General features: G+C 31.8%; 1 protein-coding gene across 1 annotated transcript; it reads left to right on the forward strand.

Moving 5' to 3' along the window:
- The first annotated feature begins 3,609 nt into the window (after positions 1-3,609).
- LOC126732638 (uncharacterized) lies at positions 3,610-6,194 on the forward strand. The gene is made up of 5 exons (XM_050435601.1): positions 3,610-3,771; positions 3,893-3,945; positions 5,417-5,590; positions 5,675-5,755; positions 5,857-6,194. Exons 1-5 carry the CDS (start codon positions 3,724-3,726, stop codon positions 6,023-6,025), a joined length of 525 nt encoding a protein of 174 aa, XP_050291558.1. The 5' UTR covers positions 3,610-3,723; the 3' UTR covers positions 6,026-6,194.
- The last annotated feature ends 4,177 nt before the right edge of the window (positions 6,195-10,371 follow it).

Consider the following 10,371-nt stretch of genomic DNA (forward strand, 5'->3'; position numbering starts at 1 on the left):
AGTAGTTTAGAAATGAATAATAAATAATTCCATATTCTACAAATACAACAACAATTTTCACAACAAGTGTACGTAGTTTAGAAATGAATAATTTCATGTTCGTCTTTTGTGTAATTTTCTGCGTGTCTAGACTTCTTACTGTTTGGGAACTGGAATAAGTGTTCAAATTCTATGCCACTTCCATCGTACAAATGTACAAACCTAGCTAAAGTCACCAAGAAAAATAAAACATCAAAATCCAGAATAGCATGTGTCTCTCTGAGCAGAAAAATCAGAATGCACGTGCCGGATTAAGTATCACTATTTCAGGCTCATTCTGCGCTGCGCCTCCAATCCTAGCTAGAGCAAATGTAGCCAAAGCCAAACTCACCTAGGCCAAGCAAAATCAACCACTTTCATGCCAACTCTTTTACGTCCCAAATTTTTGCCACAATTTAATAATATGTGTAATTGTGATTAATAAACAATCATTTATATGTAAAGTTATCACTTTTTATCCAATAATCATAATTGTACATATTGGAATTGTAACAAGAGTTGCGACATAAAAATTGTATCTATAAACTTTATCATTTCATGCATAAAATTTTTGTAAATTTGGACTCTTATATTTTATATCCCAAACACATCTTGAGTTTTATTAACTAATAGAAATTGGGCCCAGTTAATATGTGCTCCTAAAGCACACATTAATAATCCATTTTGGGAAAGTTTTTATGAAAAATTGAAAAAGCTGTCAAAACAGTAAATTATTTTTTTTGTTTTTCCATAAAAAGTTTCCTAAAATGGATTACTAATATATGCCTAAGGGCACACATTAGCAAATCCCATAGAAATTTTATCCTAGTCCATCCCATTTATATTTGAAAGGTCTAAACATGTTTAGCACGGCCAAATCTTACAAGTTGTGTTGAATTGATAAATCAACTGGCGCAAATGCTTCAATTGTCCTTTGGGCTTAGCTATGTTAGAATATTGATTAAATAATTAAATTTATAATTTTTTAACTATTTAAACTTTTGAGACAATTAGTAATTTATCATGACATTAGAGTAGGAGATCTTAGGTTTGAACCCTTTTTTAACTCCATTCCAATTATTAAAAAAAAAAAAAAGTTAAAAATCTCATGTTTTGGACTTAAGGGCAAGTTTAGAATCATGTGTGAAGGGAGAGTGTTGAAATATTGATTAAATAATTAAATTTATCTTTTCATAATAGGTTAAACGTTTGAGATAATCGATAATTTATCAATTTGAACAAGATTATATGCAAAACATGGTCGTAGAGGGTTATGCAAAAGTTTTTTTTTTTTTTTTTTTTTTTTTTTTTTTTTTTTTTTGCTCTAAAGGGTGAATATGATGACGTGCCTTGGATCATACTAAATCTCTGCTCTGATGCCAAGTTCTTTAGTTATAGTTTTAATAGTTGTTTCTTCTGTTAGGTCAAGGATCAAGAGGGCAAACTAAGTGGCTATTCTTAGGCCAAGTTTGCAGCCCATAAAAAGTTGTCATTTTGTTGTAATAAGGCTTCTCTCCCTACCTCACTATGTGAGATTTTTTTATTATTTTATTATTTTATTTGTTGTTTTGTTGTTCTTCTTCTTCTTAAATAAAATTCTTTATTTAGCCCCCTTAAAAAAAAGAGTTGTGTTGAACTGATCAAGTATGGTCAATTAATCCAAAATTCAACTTCTAAAATAATATTAAGTGAAAGTTATAATTTAACCTCTTTATTGTGCTTTGATCGTATCACAATTTAATCAATAATATTCAATTCTTACCCTTTAAGGTTTGAATCAAAATGAACTGAAAGAGTTTTGTTGAAATTTATTAACATATTTTATAATTTTTGAAAAAACCTTCAATTACAACCTACTACCTTGTGTTTTGAGCATGTTATATTATAATTCCACAAAATTTTCAATTGCTACATCTTAGCCACCAAAGTTTGTATATATAAAAAATCAGTAACATGTTTCTTGACAAAACACTAACAATTTTATTTTAGTCCAAACATTAAGCGGTCAAATGTAACAATTAAAAGTTTTTAAATTAAATTATAACAATGTCAAATCTTAAGAGATAAATTATAATGAATTCTCTATTATTAAACTATGAGAATGCAAACTTAGCTGTTATAAGTCTCACCTAGAAATTAAAGCTAGGAAAAATATAGTTTATAATAAGGAGTTGGTTTTTAGCTTTATAAAAGTAAATAACCTTGAGAGTCAAAGAATTCGTTTTAAAGTAAGCTTGGGGCTTTATACTTAATTGGAGTAAAAAAAAAAAAAAAAAGACTGTTTATAGGATTATCTAAATTCTCCTCAAATGAGTTTTCTTATTGAGTAGATCCATTGTTCACCAGAAAATTCTATATGTTCTAGTTTTAATCCAATGAGGTCAAATTTTGGTGGCCGAAATTGTGCTTTGAATTACGGTATGCTTTGCCTTTAGAAAATATACATGGATGATAAATGAAATGAAAAATAATGCTCAGAGTCACAGTCACCACATACATCACTTTATTTTCTTTTGGCCCACCAAAGCAATGCTTTTACGTTTACTCAGTCTTCTATGAAGAACAAAACAGTAACACAACATGTGCCACGCTTGACTTCGATTCACAACCCCATTTATACGACTAATTGTCCTTTTCACATGAAAGGACAAAAAACTTTAGAAATTGTTGTTAACGTTACATTAAATTTTAAAATCCAAAGTAATGCTTTGGTCCCTTGACCACATGCCCAAGGGACCAGAGCGAAATCGCGTCCAAAATGTTGATTCCATAATTTCCATTCTTTTTCTTACAAATATCCCCATCCTAATAATCATCACTTTATCAATGATTCTTTTTCATCAGAGAAAATCTATAGAAACAAAAAATTTGAAAAAAAAAAAAAAAAATTTCACACTCACTAATGTGGTAGATTATTAGTGATGGATAAAAAAGTAATATTAGTAGTCAGTCTAGGTAATAACTAATAAAAGCTTAAAAATTTAATTATTGTGAAAAATATTGTGAAATTTGTTGCATGCAGAGCATTGCTCTTTCATCAATGGTTTGTAAAGTGATTCTAACCTTTTTAGGACCACAAACTGTCTTTTTTCCTTTAATAAGTATTGGTCTTTATCCATATTTCTTTCTTTCTTTCATTATCACTTTGACAAGGTCAAAATTCTTATATCTAATTTTTTTTATAAATAAAAGATTTTTCTGAATAAAATAAAAAGCAAGATTATATTATAACTAGAATAATATGTTTTTTTTTTTAAAATTCACAATTTTTTTTACTACAACTTTAGCGTAGTAGACTTACACATAGACTCACAATTTTTCTTCCACCGTTCACACACTACTACATCACAGTAGTAGAAAAGAAGTTGTGAAATAATTTGTGATCTTATATTTTTTCTTGATTGTTTGTGTGTTTTTATTTATTTTTTAAATAGTCACCCCTCTGACTGGACCCTTTAATTTGGGCCATTCAAACCCACTAAGGATAAGGCCCAAATATTATTTTGAGCTAAGCTTTAATCTTTAACTTTTAGTGGCTCGGATTAATCATGGCCCAGCCCAACAAAGCCCAGCTACTTTCACACCCTGAACTTTAGAATCTTTGCAAAACAAAAACCTCGTCCTTCTTGTTGGGCACCCTTAAACCCTAGACCTCAAAATTTGTAGCAGACAAAGAAATCTGAAGCACATACATACAATATAGAAATGTCGGACAACGATTCGGACGCACCTGAGGAACTCACATACGAGCAGGTTTGTTCTAATCTGTTTCCAGAAATCAACTTTAAGCAACAGAAAACACTTTCAGGAAACAAAAAAAAAAAAAAAAATTTACATGAGTTTGTTTTGTTTTTCTTGATTTCCTGTTGTGTAGGGAGCACAACAAGATGAGGAGATAAGAAAAGTTCAGAAAGAAAATAAGACCAGGTTTTTGCTTTCTTCTGCTTTGTCTGTCTTTTTTTAACCAAATAGCGCTTTTGTTTTATTTTAGGACCTGGATGGTACTGTGATTATTGGTTGAGGATTGCTCTGTAAAATTTTCTGAAATGTATTAAATTTAGACTCTATTGGATTTTATAGGTCTATGGTTTTAGTACTTGAAATTTACTTGACATAATTTTAGGTGCTAAAAAAGAAATTTAAGCTAGTGTATATGTTACATTCATTTTCTATGAGTTTGTGCGTGTGTGTATTATATGGACTAAGTGATTATCTGGCAGTTTGCTTTGAATTTTGACACTGTTTTTCACCTTAGATGTCCAATTTCGACCTTTGTTGATTAAGATGGGGCTGAATTCTTTTCATATGATGCTGCCTTTGCTGAATGTTTTGCTATGAAGTCAGCTTTTTTTTTTAGGAATTTCATGCAAAACAGAGATGTATGAAACTTAGAATAGGGATACTCTTCATGCTGTGGAGTGTGGACCTGTGGTGATGATTTACCTCAATTTGGTCTCTATGGATAATATAGGTATGAAGGTACAAGGTTCAGAGAGTACATTGGTAATAATTTTTAGAAAAGTTGAGAAACATGACCTTTCATATGTTGAAAATTATACACACACACACACACACGATAACCTTGGATTGGCTCAAGAGTCCCTAAAAGATGCTTAGAACATGAATCTCAAGCATCAGAAATTATGTGGTGGGATCTGTGGAGGATGAGAATGTAGTTCAGTTATAGTTAAGTGTATCCATGGATAGTTAATAGGAAATTTATGGGTAGGTTTGGGATAACTGTATATTTTTTGTTAACTGGCTCTTCCCAGAATCATAACCAATGGATAGTTGGAAGAGAGGGCAAATTATAGGATGTTATGTAGGTTGCTGCCCTATGCCCTTCAGGAGGGGAATATGCAAACAACAATAGAGGAATGAATTTAACGTTGTAGCCAAATTAATTGTAAAAATATATGGAAGGATCTTAGGGTTAAGGCATGTGAGAGGAGGAAAGTTCAATATCCGAGCAATGATGTAGGTAATGGAAAGTAATTAATAAATCATTAGCTACACAAACAATTTACATGGAACATTACATGCATTGTCAAGAGCCTTGTAGTTTAACTAGTTGGCACCTCCTAGTGTTTCTAAGGGAGACATTCAGGGTTCAAATCCCCCCTCCCCCATTGTAACTATTGATTTATCCAAAAAAATAAATAAAATTGGAACATTACATGCATCAACCAATTTTACAAAAATTGGGAAGGCCTGCATTCAGATGCTACCAAATCCTGATTATTTTTCCTCCCACTTCCCTGCCAAAATTTTTGCTGAAATTCAAATTGAAAATGTGCACATATACTTCTTAGCATTTTGGTGGTGCTGTTGAAATTACTTAGAAATATACTATTAAAGTGTGCAAAATATAGTGCTTGATGGAATTTTGTCCATTTAGGGTTGTCCGTGAAGAAAAAGAACGTCGGAGAAAATGGGCCCAAAACTTAACACCAAGACCATCTCGAAAAGGTCAAAGTGCTAAAGATGCAAAGGAAGCTGAAACACAGGAGTCTATGGGCAATGATGGGATGCTTCCAAATGATATTGTTAATGTGCTTGCAGCTCGTGAAAAGTAAGATGTGTCTCTTCTCTCTGTGTTCATGTGTCTGTGAGTTTGTTTCAAGATTCTAACAAAATTTATGTAATCTCTCTGCAGAAAAGTTTTCTTATCAGACTCAGAGGATGAGAAGGCTGAGGTGAAGCCCACTAAAAGAAAGAAAAAATCCAAAACCTCAGGGTGAGGGAGCTCTTCCTTTCGAATTGGTGGAAAAGATTTCCTTTTGAGGTCCACGTTACTTTAAAAATAGAATAATGATTTTATTGCATTGTGATTTGCAGGATAGAAACTGTTATTTTGAAGGACATAGGTCCTCCTCAATGCTTGCAGAGTTCCTTAGAGTTCTTGAAGCAAAGGAAAATGCAAGTTTCAAGGTCATCATCGGTTTTGAACAATTCCAACCAAGCTTTACGTCTTCTTTCTACTTCTGGTGTGATAAGTAAGAAATGACAAATTCTTATGTCAATTTGTTATTATTAGTCTGTTGTACACTTAGTACTGATGCTATAGTTGTGTCATCAATTGCCGAGCTTGAGTGCAAGGTTCATAAAAACAATCCAGAGGCCATTGTCAACTAAATATCAAAATGTGGCGAATTGCAATTTTGCCTTCTTATTTATATATCTTTTTCCTAATTGGAGTTTTGAGATAGAATGAAGAGTGACATGTCTATCAAAAGGTACTGTGTAGGCCTAATGCATTCCAATACTGTCTCCTGCGCACCTAAATTTCATTGGTGATGTTAACTCAGACGCACATCTCTTTGTTTTCTAAATGTGGGATATAAATTTATAATTATATTAAAAAAGTGGTGGCACTCAGCTATTCATTAAAAAAAAAAAAATTGATATGAGTACACTTTGTTTTCTAAACGTGGGATATAATTGGATAATTAGTGTGCGTTTGGCTCCAAATTAAAAAGTTAGTTTATTTTTGGTATTATTCATGGATCTTACTGCATTTTTTAGTACTATTTATGGGTTTCATTGTACTATTTCAGCTAACTTTTATTTTTATCTACAATACTTTTAGCAAAAAGTTTATAGTTTAAACAAAATAAGCAAATTCTAAATAGACCTTTTAGTCTCTTTGAAATCCCACTCAGCACTCACCTCTGGGCTTTAAAAAAGAAATGTGTGTGTCTCTTCTACATTTTATATTGGGTTTACCTCTTAAGTCTTAACCACCAGAGTGTTATATGATTATACAATTGTAAAGCCTAGTGGAAAGCCAACGAACGAGAGATTGTTCAAGACCCGGAAAACTTATTGTTTCAAACTACTTGATGTACACTTTGTATATAAAATGTTTACACGTTCACATAGGTATATATATTTTGGGAAAATTCCAATGAACTACTCTGAGATTTGGGCTAATACTAACTAAGTCCAAGACTTTTAAAAACTGATCAATATGGTCTCTGAACCTAATTTAGTTCCTAAATGCCATTTATCCTGTTACTTATTCTCTCTCTCTCTCTCTCTCACAGAAGTCAGACTCTTCTCTTCTCCCTCTCTCAGACCTCTTTGGCTTTCTCTTCTCACACTCCCTCTCTCATGGTCGAAACCCATCTTTTGCCACTACCATCTTACACTCTCTCTTTGAATCAATGTTATGGAGACGGTGTTCCTTAGCCATGGAAGAGAGTTTTTATTTCTGTTTCCGGGTTTGGGTCTCTGTTTGTGTTTGGGATTGTGTGCCAAACGTCAAAGGAACGTTTGGTAGAGACCCACAAGCTCCGCCACCTTTGGTGGCCGCCGACCTTTCTCCTCTTTCTTTGTTATTTTATTTTATTTTTTCTTTATTTCTCTTTTGTTTTAGTTCTTCTTGGTTTGGGTTTTGGTCAATTTATGGATTGGGTTTTCTTATGGTGATAAGGATTTGGTGATTTTTTATTTGAGTTTGAAAGGTGGGGTTTACGTATGGTCATTTGCAGATCTATGGGTATTTTTTGATTTGGGGTTTGTCTCAAAATGGGTCTAATATGGTGTTTTTGTTGGTTTATGCATATGAATCTGTGTGTATGTTTGGTAATTTGGGATGTTTGGGGGTTTCAAGTTTTAGAATTTATATGGTTATATGTGTATGTTTGTGTTTTGTGATATGGTGCAACCGTGTAGTGTGATTTGTGCTCAAAATGCACGTATTAATGTAATCACAGTGAATAGAATTCAAAGAAGAGAAAAGAAAATATGAGTGAGGAAGAAGAGAAGGGCCTAAGATGAGAAAGAGAAGAGAGGAGAGAAGGCGAGAACAAGTAACGTGATAAACAATGTTTAAGGACTAAATTGGATTTAAGGACCAAGTTGGTAATTTTTGAAAAGTCTTGGACCTAGTTGATATTAGCCCAAACCTTAGGGTAGTTTACTGGAATTTACCCTTATATTTTTCATGAATGTTCACATTTGATAACACATGATGTATATAAAGTGTATAAAGAGATTGTGAGACAATCAAAGCCCTTCAAAGCTTCAATACCCTACATCAGGTTAATTTGACAAATAATCAATATCATCTATATATATATATATAACCGAAATCTTTGACTTTTTTTTTTACCTCTCTAGAGCTTGTCACATCATTATTTATTTTTTTATTTGATTTATTTATTTTGATTTTAAAGCCGACTAAATTCTCTGAAAAAAAAAAAAAAATTATACTCAACTCATTCTCTTATTTTATCTTTGACTTATAATCCTACGTTTAGGAAGAGAAGAAGAAAACCCTAAGTTTCTTAGAGAGCAACGTTATTCCAAGGCTGAAAGTAATAAAAAATTTCATTGTGATTTGATGGCGGGGTTCTTGCACATGATTATGGCCCAATGGAGTGAGCCAAACTTCTTAGAGAGCAACGTTATTCCAAGGCTTCTGTGTGTGTTAGCTTTAGTTGGGTATGAAAGGAGTCTGGGCAGAGTTTTATTTTTTATGGGTTTTCCAAGCTCTTGCATAATGGCGTTTATAAAAATTGTGTTTTTTTTTTGTTCTTCTCAAAACGCAAACACAAAAGATCAGAGAGGACTATTGGGGAAAAAAAAATAGTGTGAGCTTCCCAAATCCCCTACCATCAACCTTCAATTCCCTCGTAAGATTCCAATTGCTTATTAATTTTTCCACTCCTACTTTGGTTTTGATTTTTGGTTTTTGAATTTCTTAATTAGTTTATTTTTATGACTAATCCAATTCTTGCTTCTAGAGTGTAGAAAGAGCAAATCCCATCTATTCATAAAAAAAATAAAAAAAATAAAAAGAAGAAGAAGAAGAAGAAGAAGATGATGAAATCCAAGTTGTTCATATTGCAGGACCACCTTATTTGATTTTGAGCTTCACATACATATGAAAATTTCAAATAAAAAACTATTCTAAGACTTGCAAATGAGACTAAACTATTCAAAAACATGAAATTTTCATATTTAGATAATAAGGGATATCATCTATAAAAAAAATCTACTATAGCCATTTAGCTGGTATTGTAGGCAATTAGAAAGAATAATCTTTGTGGTTATTGCTATTCTACTATAGCAATTTAGCCTGCTATTGTAGGCTATCAAAAGATATAATTTTTGTGGTTGTTGCTATCCACTAATAGTATTCACTATTCACCATTCCAAATTTTAAGTTTGGTTATTTTAAGTTTTTGTTGTTGGATATTATAGAAGAGGATTATCTATTTGTCAAATAATTAGAGAATATTCAATGTGAAGCAGATTTTTGTTAAATGAATATAGAATTTGTTTGGATGTAACATGCAGCTTAAGTGGGTATTATTTTTTTTAAACTAGGATTTTACAGGATATGGGATATGGTTTATGAATTATGGATTTTAATCAAATTTCTCAGATCAAATAATGATGTGGGATTAAGGGGTTTGTGGTTTTATCGACAAGTGTTGTAATAGGTTCGTACCATAGACACCCGTTAAACAATTAGTCTAGGGTTATAAATTTTTTTAATGTATTCAATTCCTATTTTGTATATATTATTTTAAAGTTAGATATGCACTTATCATTTAAAAAAAAAAAAAAAATGAAAAGCTAGGGAACAGATTCAATTTCAAACGCATTAACAAATTCTCTTAATTTATAATGACATTTTTTTTTAATGTTTCATAAGTTTTTTTATTCATTGTAAATAATAATAATTGTACAAGACATTTTTATGTTTTCTTCGTTCTATAACATATAACTGTTAATATATATTTTAGCTATATAGTGTTATTTACAAATTCAATTTATTTGATTGTAGTAAAATATATCAAGATTAAATCATATATGTTCATCAAAGAAATTAAATCATATATCATACTTAATACATTTTCTGTGCATCGCATGGGTTAGCGACTAATCAATATATATATATATATATATATATATATATATAACCGAAGCTTTTGAAACTCCCACAAATTTTCACGTTAGCACAATATTAAAAAAAACATTAAAAAAAATAAATAAATAAAAGACACCCTTTCACGCCGCTTATCCACAAAACAAAAAAACAAAAAAAACACAGACCCTAAAACCCAAATCATATTTCCTGATCAAAATTCAGACTCAAATTTGCGATTCTTCGCTGCACCTCCATATACACACAGATCGAAATAGAGAGGCGATGAAAGAGAGAGAGAGAGGCTACGAGGAAACGGGGAAAGAAGCAGAGAAAGAGAGATAGGAATACGATACACATAGAGATGGAAATAGAGGGAGGCGATGAGGCTTGGGACATGGAGAGAGAAACAGAGAAGAGAAAGAGCCAAAACACGATTACTGTTAGATTTTTCGTCGCCATCCGTTCCCTCA

The sequence above is a fragment of the Quercus robur genome, chromosome 6 (genome assembly GCF_932294415.1).
Source record: "Quercus robur chromosome 6, dhQueRobu3.1, whole genome shotgun sequence".
In the NCBI taxonomy this organism is placed as follows: Eukaryota; Viridiplantae; Streptophyta; class Magnoliopsida; order Fagales; family Fagaceae; genus Quercus; species Quercus robur.